This window comes from Aulonocara stuartgranti (assembly GCF_965226115.1).
Source record: "Aulonocara stuartgranti genome assembly, chromosome: 6".
In the NCBI taxonomy this organism is placed as follows: domain Eukaryota; kingdom Metazoa; phylum Chordata; class Actinopteri; order Cichliformes; family Cichlidae; genus Aulonocara; species Aulonocara stuartgranti.
Genome location: NC_138944.1, coordinates 13,012,880 through 13,026,735, shown reverse-complemented (window position 1 = coordinate 13,026,735; position 13,856 = coordinate 13,012,880). Strand labels below are relative to the sequence as shown.

The window sequence follows — 13,856 nt, the reverse complement described above, 5'->3', positions numbered from 1 at the left end:
GAAGGTTTTAAGAGACAGCTACAAAAAGAAAAACCACCAACTTTTTTTTGGTAGGTTTCCATTACAAAGCCAAACATTTTGAATGCTAATAAAAGTGATTAAATGTAAAAACAACAAAGACAATACTGAGAAACAATGACAATTTGCTCTAATGTAGCTTTTCATTACATCACACAATGGGAACAACACACCAGGAGTAATTTAATCTAAAAAGTATTGAGTAGTAAATTGTGGTGAAATTACTTAATTCTGATGCAAATCAGCCTACTTCAAGTATTTCTAATTCAGGAAACATTATCGTGATGCTAGTGATCTACTCTACTTTAGCACTTAATGAAGTAAACGTCTGAAATGAAGTGAATCTGCATTTGAAATTAGTGTAATTAAGACAATTGTTTTCATTTTGTCTCTAAACATGAGTTTGGAAAAGCAATGTCCACCTAAAATTACTTCTCCAGAGAGTAATTTTAAAAGGAACACCTTTCTGTTACAGAAACAACATCAGGTGAAGCATAAACATCCTGAATATAAACCTGATAAGAGAGTCGAAGAAATGTTTAAACAGAAATATATTCTAAATGTTCATTACTTGAGTGCAGCTAAACATAACAACAACATACTTGGAGTGTAGTTGTGGGGCAGGGTACTCCTGGGGTCCGCCAACTGCGTTTTTCACTCAGCTGTCCAGAGAATTGCAACCTTGGTCTGATTCCACACCATGCAAAAGCATCATGAATGGTGTTGGACTGAGGGCACTGTTATGTCATCCTCATGGGCTGGTAACAGAAGAGGCAGGCAGCCTGGGGATGCTTCAAAAGGTGTTGCAGAATAGAGTTGTGTGCATACTCAATTCAAGGCCAATGTAAGCTTTAGGTAGATTGCAGATTGTGAGTAGATCGTTTGCATCATCCCCATTACTTTTTGGATGATACTCAAGCTAACTTTAGCATGTAGTGCTTTAAAAATGTCTTCTACACTTGAGAGATAAACTGGGAACCTCTGTCAGAAACAGTGTCACTGGGGAAACTATGGAAGAAGAAAACATGCTGTAGTGAACCGATAAATTAGTTGTCTCTGCAGTGGAGGACAATTTGGGTAGTAGTAAAGTGGGCTGCCTTTGAGAACGTGTCTACAACTCTTTAATAACACTTATGGAGAAGCTGGCAAAACCCAGGATTCACTGATGCTGTTTTCTGGGAGAGGGAATTTAGCCACTGCTCTCATCTTTTCTGGATGTGCTTTCATTTACCCACTCTGAATTATATACCCCAAAAATGAGACTAAGAAGAAATGTGGTAATGGTTCTAGGGTCTATGACTCAGCGTTTATGTATTCTGGGGAGACATCTGGGAAGACTCTTTCCGTCTCCCCAATCAGTCATGTTCCTATATTTGTTTCTCCCCGTCCCAGTGCCAAGCCTGTCTGCCTTTGTCTTTGTCTCCATGGGTATCATACTTTTTGGGTTTTCTTGTCAGTCTCTCATCCTGTGTTCAGTGTGTTGAGTTTTTCGTCCCCTGTCCTTTTAGTCTTTATTTGTTCCAGCTGTGTTCCCTCCTGTTTCCCATCCTGTTGTTATCCTGTGTGTATTTAATAGTCGTACATTCCTAGTTGCAAAATCATAGTTCCTAGCTTATCTTTTGTTTGTTTCTATTAGTGTTTTCATATTTTATTTCGAGTACCATATTGCAGCAAATAAAGCTGCCTCCTTTAGTTCACTCTCTTTGTTTCTGAGTCCTACGTTTGAGTCATTCACCTGCCTGCCACACAGCTTTACATGAAACATGGAGCTTTGACACAGAGCTGGTTTTCTAGGAGCCTCTACAATAGCTTCCTCACATACTGTTGATACCCAGTATGAAAAAGATGAGGATGTCATCAAGGTATATAAACACTGATTCTCAAAAGTCATTTACTGGGGTTTGGAAAACTGCTGGAGTAATGGTTAGTCCAAATGAAATGACTACATATGCAAAGTTTCCTGGGGGTACTGACTGCAGTTTTACATTTATCTTATCAATACATACTAGAAATGATAAGCATTTCTGAGACCCAAATTGGTGAAGATGGTGGCTCCCTGCAAAGGCTATAAGGTTGTACTGTTTGAGGGGAGGGTGTGTTTATTCTTGATTGTGATCTGGTTTAGACTTTTATAGTCAATACATGTTTTGCTTCCACTGGTGAAGAGGATAGCCATAAGATTGCTGCTTCTAAGGACTCCTTAACCTATTTTTCTATAGCGTCTTTCTCTGGCTGTGACAGATTCTATAATTTGGTCGTCAGGATGGGTCACGGTCATAGTGAAAATGTGTCATGTGCAGTGTTGGTCAAGTTACTTGAAAAAAGTAATCAGTAATTAATTACTGATTACTTCCCCAAAAAAGTAATCCCGTTACTTTACTGATTACTTATTTTCATAAGTAATTAATTACTTAGTTACTTAGTTACTTTTTAAAAACACGATTTACAACCTGAAGAGGTGATAAAGCGATAGATCTTTCAGCCCAATTCTACTTTTTCTGCATAATCCATCATACAAAATGTAATCAAATGGAAAAGTCTCTTTTTTAAACTTGTTTTATCAGTTTTAATCTTTTAACTTTATGCATCAAGCAAAAATTAAATTATATGCAACATTCTCTGACTTGAATAAATTAGTTTAACATTTAAACCTATTTTCTGCACATTCCAGCACATAAAATAAAATATTTTTTGTGTTTACGCTCACGCTTTCAAATAGATGCAAGTAAAACACAGCAGAAAATAAATAAAGTCAAAGACTCAGCGGTCCTGTTGCTCTATTTTCACCTGTAAAGCAGGACTGCGGTTACAAGTAACGCGTTACTGCCCATCTCTGGTCATGTGTTGAAAATGAGAGTGTGTTGAGGCACCTAGACCACAGTAAACCTCTGGCAGAGAACAGAGGTCAGGATGGAGAGTGACTAAGGTCAAATGACAGCTGATATGGCTGACTGAAAGCAAGTGGAAAGACAAAAGTAACACCAACTTGCACGAGAGACTACATTGGAGCTGTTTAGTGGCTAGCTAATCCTTAAATTGTCCATTAAAACTGTTAAAATTATCTCGGAGAGCAAAATTTCACCATTGCGATCCAGTGGTCACATGAAGCTGCAGTAGCATAGCTGAATAATCAGATATGCTGCCAGAGATTGACATGTCTATGAGCAGTACTCTCCCAGAGTAAAGAGGTCATCAAACTCAGCTAACAAATCATTAATAGGCATGGGTCCTAATGGCTAAATAAACTTTCATGAATAAATGTATCTATTTATTTTTTCTAAAGGCCTTCTCTTTAAAAGACTAACCTGGGGAGAATCTATAGAAAACAAGCAGGGTTGATGACTAAAAGGAAGCAATTGCTGAAGCAATTACCCACTACCAATATAACCTCCCTCAGCCTCAAGAATGGGGGAAGAAGCATCACAGAAGGGAGGTGGGGAATCTTTTTAGGCTTGTAGGGGTTTTAGCTGCGGACTGAGACAAAACTAAAAGTGCTTGGTGAAGCTAGAGATTGGAGGAGAGCTCTGATTACAATAAATTGTTTTGGGATGTGATTTTGTTCCAGCAATGTGCAGATAATCTGTTGACTGAGTATAATCCTTGGTTAATAAGGTAATTTTTTAATTGATGCAAAGCCTGTACCGGAAGCATCAATCTAAAACCACCCTCCCCTTGTACATATTCAAGATCATTGCAGCTGTGTTTGTCCATTCTTCCAACTGGTTCAAACATGACTACCGTGCCTTTGTGGTTCTCCTGTGTCTCATTCGATCATTTTGTCATAATGAACTCAAAATGGATAGACCTTTATATGTAGTCCACAACTGCAAATCAAATTGTTTATTAACAGAGGCTAATCTGAGCAGTGAATAATTGTTGCAGACAACTAATGAGTGGGCTAGAAGGTCAGTGTTCAGTGTCCAGTTCCAGTGAGATTGGGGGATCCACAAAACCTTTTCAGAGAAGCCTTGAAGATCTGGAGCACATACCAAGGGGTTTCTAAAGACAGAAACAACAGATAAGTTACAAGGAATTAAAGAAAGCATGAAACAAGTGAAGCTTGATATTACTGCTACAGCAGTTGAACAACCTGGTAAAGGTGGATGAAAGAAGGTGGTCTTTATATACAAAGGATGAATAATGGAAACCAGGTGTACACTGCCTCCCAGTCTTGATTAACTGCCACACCCCAGAGTGGCAACCTGTTATGCCTTCATGAGCAAGAATAAGGGAGAAAATGTTAGTGAAGGCACAGAGACCATGACACTACTAAAGTAGCTTTTTTTTCTGTCAGAGAATGTTTAATTTTTCAGATTGAATCTTCAATTGTTCATTTTTTTCCCCACCACAGTGCGTGTGTCAATTGTGTGAATAAACAGTTTTCAGCTTCTACACAATAAAAGTAAATGACTTTAGCCCGGGGACTGTAGTCTAGTGAGGACATTAACAGTGGAAGCTTGATATCATCACCAAAGTGCTCCTGGCCAAGGGCTTCTTTCCTATTTCTTTTTTACGTCCATCTGTTTTTTGAACACAGATCTGACAAACATCATGAGTTCAGTTAATTTAGTCTTTGGCTTGAACACTTTATCCTTTCAGCCTCTCCGTATGGATTGGGAAACCAATCTTTTGAAGTGCCCTTGAGCAAAGCTTGTCTGGAAAACTTCCCCTATACTGAAACATGTTTGTTATTTGGTCTTTGGTGTGTATGTGGTGTGTAACTTGTTATACTTCACATCAAAAATTGCTCTTTATTCGATTTAATTTGCCAATATGTCCTTGAGCAAAGCATTGTGCTTATCTTACTCCACCAAACTGTTTAATCACCTTGTATTATTTTCAGCTTCACACAACCTTACCTACTGACCCTTCAATGCACCTGTATTCTCTGAAAGAAAAATACGTTTCTGCTCACTAAAATTAAATTGCTTTTTTTTTTTATCAAAACCTGAAAATGGATGTGTCGCTCTGTAAACATTACATTCTGTTTATTTTAATATGTATTAAACATGTGAAAAAAAAGACTAAATAAAAAGTTTAATACAATTTTCTATGAAACTTTACTGTGCAATGCTAAAAAAGGAGTGTACTTTTATTCATTGATTAGCAAAAATGGCTGTCTCAACAAGCTTTTCAAGAGCTTACTTGATAACCCTGAAACAGGGAAGTCTAAATACATGGTTATGTTAGTGCTTATTACAAAGTAATCACAAATTCATTGATTTCATGAAATTTCTTAAGAATATAGTAGGGCTCTATCCAAAATTTTCAGTGTACATTAATCATTAAATGAGTAACTGTGAAAGTTCAAATTTTGTGTTCAAGAAGTTGTATTTTATTGAATGTTTTACCTTGTTTACCTACAGAGTACGATGCTCCGTACTCACTCAAGAGTAAATATTCAGTTGTTATACAAGAACCTTTATTGCTTTTGATTGAAAAGCTGGTGGATTAAAAAACTGTGTTCACAAAACAGTCACTGAGAAAGTTAAAAAAACAAAAACAAAATCATCTAATGGCAGCTGAAGCATCAACCTAAAATCACCCTGCTCATGTTCATACTACAAATCCTTGCAGGTGCGTGTGTCTATTCTTTCCAGTGCTTCCAGCATGACTAGACTGTGCTAATGGTTCTCAGGTTGGAATCCCCAACTCGGACCCTAACTCTAGAGGCCCCCAGAGGTGTGGAGGTCAGTGCTGGAGTGGGAGATTTTACGGCATCTTGTAGAAAAGACCTCCTCTTGCAGTCCTCAGAAGGAGAGGTGAGTGTGAGCTTACATTGTATTTGTTTATGCATGTGTGTGTTTGCATGTAAAACTGTTTGTGTACATACTGTTATGTTTTACTGTGTTGGGTATCTGTGAGTGTTTGGAAGAGAAATGGAAGTTAGAAGCTAGGGTGGGCGATATATTGAATATACTCAATGTATTGTGGACTTTTCCACGTACAGTGGTTAAAATGGCTTTATTGTAATCATCGAGTATAAGTTGCCATGGTTATATTAAGCTGTCTGCAGGTAATTTACTGAGTTTTTTTATGAGTTTTTTTATGCCAATGCTGCGAATGTATTATTAACCCGTAAAATGTTCACTGCGTTGAACATGGGTGTTTATATACTACCAGACAGGGACAATATGGTGACAGCGGGAGTTTCAGACAAGTGAGGGAATGAGACTCACTGTCGTTTGGATTTTACAAGGAGGATGTTGAACAAAATCCGATAATTTGCAAAATGTGCAGTTAAACTATTCCTGCAAAACGTAGGCGTACCAGAAATGTATCCCACCAGCTGAAAAGTCATCCACTGAAAAATTCAGTCTGTTCACACACCAAAGAAAACATTAAATAAACCAACAGTGATACTTGTGACTGTTCTTGGTCAGTCATTTTTATAACCACTGTCTTGACTTTTGTTTCTGTAATTTGAGGTCATCACATTTTTTATTTTACAATTTTTATATGTTATAAGCTCAAAAGAGCACCTTTTTAATTTCGGTTGTTTTATTTTTCCCCGTGAATTCTTGCTTAATGTCCTTTTTTTTCCTTACTATGATCTTTTGTTTGTTAAAGAAAGAGACATACTGTGACAGTATAGTCATTTGTGAAAAACCTTGGTGGGCAATGGATGGTTAAAAAGCGGTTAAAATGAAAGATTTTAATTAATTCAGTTTTTTTGTATTTAAAGTAGAAAAAAAATATTGAACGGTTGATTTGAATGAGTACACAAGTGCAATTTTAGGCACCATGTGGTTGAAAATAACATTGCTTTTTGGAGGTTATTTAAAAAATATCGTGCTAAATATTGTGTCTCGTGATATAGCCAAAAGATATCGCGATATTAGATTTTCCTTATATCGCCCAGCTCTATTAGAAGCTGACAAAAATAGCTATATTTATATGTGAATACAAGAGAACACAAACCAGTTGGGTGTTTTTGTTAGTGTGTGTGTGTGTGTGTGTGTTCTTTAGACTCTGTGGCACTCTATAGTGTTGGGCCCGCTTCATTAAAGTACCTTATTAGGCTAATGAGCGTCATCAATCCATGCGACCTTGTCCTCCTTTTTCTCCCCTCCTCTGCTCATCACTCCTTTCTTCCTCTTTTCTATTTGGGAAAAGTGACTTCATTAAAGCTGGTTTGATGAGATTCCCTGTCAGTTGTTGCTGCTGTGTGTGTGTTTGTATGTGTGAAGTGTCATTGTTAGCCTGTTATCTCACTGTCAAGCTCTTTGCATAGCAGCCTGCCACATTGCGTGAGCACCGAAGCAGACTTAGCCATTATCCTTATGTGTGGCTGTAAGTGTGTGTATGTAAGTGTGTGTCAGCCTGCCATATTGCATGTCCGCTGGAGCATAGTGTGTCATTAACTTACTAATTAACAGAAGAATGACCCCCACTCGTTGCACTCACTGTCATTGTCAGTCACACTCACAAACTGACTTCTACTACAAATACACACACTCACATTTTCTCACACACACACCAACAGACACAAACAGGTAAAAGTTGGGTTCTCTTCTCCATTTCTCATTTCCTGTGTTTTATCACAATCTTCTCTCTTCTTTCTTCTCTTTCCTTCTGCTGCTGTTGATTCTTACTGCCTTATTCTCATTTCCTTATCTTTTTTCTTCCACCGGGCCTTACTTGGAAAAAGTACATAACAAAAGCTACATATAACATGATACTGTGGATACAAATTCTAACTTTAGCATATGATAAGAATACAGTAGTCATAATAACAAAATGGGAGAGCTAGGACAACATCTATAGGATTACCCCAATATATGTAGTCATACGGACTATACAGGAGTGAAATTGTTGATGATGTGTAGAGGGCATGGTGAGGTTTAGTGCACTGTATTGTCGTTATAGTAAAAATGGCATAATAAAACTAAATGAACATAAACACCTGTTTTGCAGACAGTGTAATGTGTTTGTATCTGGACAATAGTCCATTTATCTAAACAGTAATTGCAGATCAGGCTTTGACAAATTGCACAGACATTTTCCACAGTATTGTGCTTTATTGTGCAAATTTTGAAGTCATGTTTAATGACGTATGAAATATATAATGTAGGTATCTAACCGCACAATCGTAAGAGTGTCTGTTATTTCACAATACTATTTTTATTGCCAGGACTAAATTATTTAAAATGTTTGTATCTCCAGCTAACTGGAAACACTGTCACTTCATAGATACTAAATTACCTTTGGTTTATTTAAACCTGGCATATGTTTAGTTTTTAGGCTAACAGCATTTTAACTTTAAACCCACACCACCACAGTAGAAATTCCGTTTAAAGACATGAGTTTGATGAACCAGATTTACTAGTACTTTTCTGTTAATTGCCTGTTCCACCCAGCAGAGGCTGTCAGTGTTTTTAACAATGCCCAGTCACTCCAGCTTGCCCCATCAGCTCACTTGTTCCACTTTACTTATGCTATGTGTATTCGTACTCTCGGTTCACCACTTCACTTGGTAACTCAACTAACAATCCAAGAATCTTCCACAAGACACAAGCAAACAGATTAAGTTAAAATTATTATTTTAATTAATGATATTTTTCCAGAACAAATAGAGGGAAGAATTGTAACTTTTAATCTGTTTCTAATATAAATACTGTAAAAATCTAATACGCTGCATTTAAAGTACTTTCAAGACATTGCACCTCGCTGAAAGAAAGCATGACCACAACAACAGAGCTGTCAGGTGAAACAATGGAAGGGATTATCCATATAGTCTAAGAAGGAAACCAATATCAAAAATTTATATCATTTACTACACAGAATCAGTTCTATCTATGATTTGGTTCAAATACAAACAAAATGAGAGGGTTATAAAAGGAAAATATTCAGGTAGACAAACGATATCAAAGGATATCAGTGGACTAAAGTGAAGCAATTTTGGTCATTGGATGACTGGATGAAAGTAATGTTTAACAGTGATGAATAACAAATCTGCTTTAGCAGCGGAGGTGATACTAAAACTTTTAAAACTGAGAAAACAAGCAGTTTTCCTCACTCATTTATGATCGGGATTTTTTATGCCATATAAAAGGATCAGAGCATGTGGGAATCATTACATTATCAGTAAATGCACAGGTACATGCTGAAATGTTCTCATTCTGTCCAAACATTAGCTGTAAATTTGGGTTAATGAAGATGAAGGATTTTTTCAGAATGATAATCCCACCAAGCAATGTTTTTTTTTTTTTTTTCGTTGTTGTTGTTTTCAGAAAAGGCATTTCAGCTCAGTAATATGATGACAAGTAAAAAGTCTGGATGTAAATCAGAAAATTGTTTTTGAAAGGAAAGGATCTATCCTGGAAGAAGGATATTTTTCCCTTTACTTCAAATAGAAAAAGAAACAAAAAACATCCTAATTAAAATAATATGAATACATTTTTTGAGGAGTGCCAGAGGGAAGCCAGAATGTTCAGCTACTAAATAAAAAAGCGTTTTATGTTGTGTTTATTATTTCTTTTGTGTGTTTATTATTTTACCCATGGGTTGTAACTTCCACTCAAAAGAGATTTTCAGAACATATAGTTTTCACTCAGATGACAGCAGTCTGTGTGACATACATGGCAAGCTTACAGGGAGTTCTAAAGGAGGTTATGAACTTATTGAGTGTTCAGAAGTATTAAAAATCCCCAAGGACTGTCTGGTTCCAGTGAGTGGGTACTCATTCGAACAGTGAAACATTTCTAGGGACAGAGAGTGCATGAGTCTGCAAGTTCAGTGGCATTTGTTTTTATCCTGTTAGGATTGTTGTTAGGATGTGTGTCATGCATGGAGAGGAGACATTCAATTGCCTGCCTTGCAGTGCCGATGATATATTTAAGATTGTCTTTTAACCAAGTTCATTGTCAGAGAGCATCATGAAAGTTTTATTGCGAGACAGATGATTTTGAATATGTGCATATTGCTGATTTTTTTCTGATGTGGCTTGTGTGACTACCATGTAGTTGTTTCTGTACATTCTTACAGCTTCAAAGAATAAGAAAATAATTTTGACAAGGCTTTTCCCTCTTATTTCATCTTTCCCTCTACAACTTTACTTTTCAGCAAGTCTCTCATTCTGTCTATCATTGAATTATTACCTCATCTTATTTTCCTTTCTCTCATCATTTGTCTCATTCCTCACCTTTCCTATGCCCTACTTCTCCTTTCTTTTCTCCTCTTGTTTTTTGTGTAACCTTCTCTTTCTACATCTTCTTCTCTTCCTCCACCTCCCTCTTCTCCTCTGCAGCCCCTCAGTCCTTCATCTCTCAGTAACCCAGCCTATCTAATTAACTTTCCACTGCTAGGGTTATACATCACTGTAGCTGTCACTTCACAAGAAAAGGGGAGGGGAATTTTAATTCTTACCTCTTTTCTGTCATCTCTTCCTTTCTCTCTCACTCCCTCTGTTTCATATGTTTAGTCTTTGGTCTCTTTGTGGTCTTTGTTCATCCATTATCTCTCTCTGTTTCTGTCTCCATCTCTGTCTGTCATCCCAGCATAAATAGATGTCTCCCTATTGATGGTGAACATTAGCATGAGGCAGAGTGTAACAAGGGTTTTGGTGTGGGCCTTTAGCAAGACTTGATACCATGAAAGGCTTGAGAAAATGAAGGATTTGTGGTGCACTGCTTCTCAACCTCCTCACCCTTTATTACAGCACTTGTCAGCTTTAGATTAACAGAAAGAAAAACCTTGTTCACCAAAGGTATAAGTTTTGAAATGCTAAAGAGGGCTTATATAAAAAAGCTTTAAATGATCAAAATATAGAAATGAATAAGGTCACACTTGAAAAGAATACAGCTTGAGTAGAAGATGTGAATGAATCTAAGAATAATTACTGTGGAAAAACGTGTTATCATGGTAAAATCTAAACTCCAAACAGTATCCTTAAGAGAACCGTCTGAAGCTGCAGTTTTTTACTACTAGAGTGCAGGAGCACATAATGCTAATGGTTCAAGCAAGGGTCTAAGGCTGTGGCAGGCTTTTGCAGATTTCTACAGAGTAGCCAAAGGGAACACATGTTCAGCTGATCACTGTATCTGAAAGTGAGTCTGTTCCACAGCAGGAAGCACAAATACTCTATCAACGTCCAAGTACGGTGCAACTCCACAACTTTAATTACCAGTGCCATGGCTAAATACCCGGGGTCCAACTACAATTCCTTCATTTTGAAATATCATCAACCTTTTTCCAGAAAATGAAAGATGGTGGTAGCGGTTTTTATATGATTTTTTTTTCTTTGGGAACCCCTCATAATGAATTAACTTATTAAGCTTGTATTTATTTTCTGTAAGGAGTACATTATATTTGGGGTGTCACCCTGGTCAAAAACATTGTGGCTTCATGTCAATCTTCACATGGAATAATTAATCATGGGTCAATACTGAAGCTTACAAAGTTTCCACCTACTTATTTAATGGATTAGGTTTGCCTGCATTGATTTCAGTCTGAAATACATACCTTGCAAAAGTCTGGAGCCAATCATCTTTGCTTTACATTTTACTAGAAAAATAAAGAATAGGTGCAAAAATGATGAAACTATAGTATAGAAGGCAAAACCAAGTTTGTACAATTTGAAGAGGCTTGTTGGTATTTTAAAGGGACCACCTTTATCCTTCAAAACAGCCTGAAATGTCTTAAGCAAGATTTCTTCTGATTTCATAAAGTAGTTCTTGAATGACATCCAAGGTTTCTTTTTATGTTGGCTGTCTTTTGTTCCCTTCTCGGTCAGGACGAACCCACACTGCTTCAACAATGTTGAGTTCCAAACTCTGGAGAAGTCCATGAATGATAGTGTTTCACTGTGTTTTTATATTCTTCAGGAGTATGTTTGAAAATCATTGTCAATCTTAATAATAAAGCCATGGCCAATCAGATGCTGGCATTGTATAGTAGAGCAAAGGCTAACTGTACTTAATGATAATTCCATCAAGTTTGACAAGATCTCCAAAACCACTGGATGAAATCCAGCCAAAACATGACAGATCCTCCACCAAGTTTTCTATATGGCTTTAGACACGTGGTGTTGACCTCCTGTCAGAAGAGAAATGTCAGTCTTGGCTTTACTTGATCTCAGTGTAACATTTGATACAGTTGACCACAACATATTACTCAAACTACTGGAGAGCTGGGCAGGTCTTTCAGGAACTGTACTAAACTAGTTCAAAACATACATAGAAAACAGGAAATACTTTGTATCAAGCAGACAAGTATCACATGTGGAGTTCCCCAAGGTTCCATCTTGGGACCCCTTCTGTTTAACATTTACATGGTCCCACTGGCACAGCTTATAAAGAACAACAAAATAAACTATCACAGCTATGCAGATGACACACAAATATATATCACAATGTCACCAGGAGACCGAGGCCCTGTACAGGCTCTTGGTAAATGCATTGAGGAAATTAATGACTGGTTGTGCCACAATTTTCTCCAGCTAAGCAGAAACAAAACTGAAATAATAGTCTTTGGAGCCAAAGAAAAACAATTACAGGTCACCAGAGAACTTCAATCTTTACACCTAAAACCACCAACAGGGCGAGAAATTTGGGTGTAGTGATGGAGGCAGACCTAAAGCTCACTAAAGACCTCTGAGGTCTTTGCACTGGCTGCCTGTCCGTCAGAAGATAGACTTTAAAGTTCTGATGCTTGTCTATAAAGCTCTGAATGGTTTAGGACCAAAATACATCAGTGACCTCCTGACCCAGTATGAACCTTCCAGATCCCTCAGGTCATCTGGATCCTGTTTTTTATCAGTTCCCAGAGTCAGAACCAGACATGGAGAAGCTGCATTCAGCTTTTATGCTCCATATATCTGGAACAAACTCCCAGAAAGCCTCAGATCAGTTGAAACACTCAGTGTATTTAAATCTAGGTTGAAGACTCACCTGTTCTCAGCTGCATTTGAATAAACCACCAAATTCAAAATTTACATTTCAACTACTGAATTCATCTACTGTTCCTTTCTTGCTTTTTTTCCCATTTTAAATCATGATTTTTATTTGTTTTGGTTTTTTAATGTCTCTGTAAAGCACTTTGAATCACCTTACTGTTGAATTGTGCTAAATAAACTTCATTTTATCGTTCCATGAGACCAGTTCCCACTGATTTTTAGTCCAGTTCTTGGGTAAGTTGTGTAAGACTACCTCAGCCTTTTCCTTCCTTAAGGAGAAACAGGGAGTAACACTTCCATTGAGACCATTACATTCAGTAAACAGTAGATGGGCCAGGTGTATCTCTCAGGTCCAGTGTCTTTGCTGGATTTTCTATTTCTTAATGACTTTCAGATGCTGTTCACTTACTGTAGAATTTTTTTTTTAAATCTGCCACTTCCTCTTTTGTCCACCTCTTGTCCAGTTTCAACAAGGGAAAAAATATGTGTTTTTGAAAACAGTTTTTTCCCAAGTCATCTATAATGCGTTGGACATCAGCATGTGTCATTTAGTTAGATGCCTTTTTATGTTTAACAATTCATATGTCAGTGTTAAGTGCCCTAACAAAGAAAAAACATTCCCTTGAAAATGGCCAGATACAAGGACTGGACTGAAAATGAGTGAAATTTCCAAAAAAAGAAACCAAAAAAGTTAATAAACCATTGCTCAAGAGCACTTAAAAAATTAGAAGAAAGTATAGATCCCTGAAAGAAAAACATAAAGAAATAAGGGTTGGCTTGAGGCTTTTCCTCGGTACCATTCTCCATTTTATTTCTACCTCATATGACTTGCTAAACTCAAGAGAGTGATAATGTCCACAGTATAATAAAAGTGACAAAATCCACATAGGCTTGGGTGGATATAGTACATGGATCAAACACAGAAATATCAACTGGGAGATTG

At 37.1% G+C, this 13,856-nt stretch overlaps 1 protein-coding gene across 2 annotated transcripts in view; it reads left to right on the top strand.

Moving 5' to 3' along the window:
• Positions 1 to 13,856, top strand: part of LOC309708419 (zeta-sarcoglycan-like) — a 370,409-nt gene that overhangs the window by 336,702 nt on the left and 19,851 nt on the right. For both annotated transcript variants that reach the window (XM_082536450.1, XM_082536451.1), the window contains exon 7: positions 5,657 to 5,780. In XM_082536450.1, coding sequence (XP_082392576.1) covers positions 5,657 to 5,780 — 124 coding nt within the window. The remainder of the gene's footprint in view (positions 1 to 5,656; positions 5,781 to 13,856) is intronic.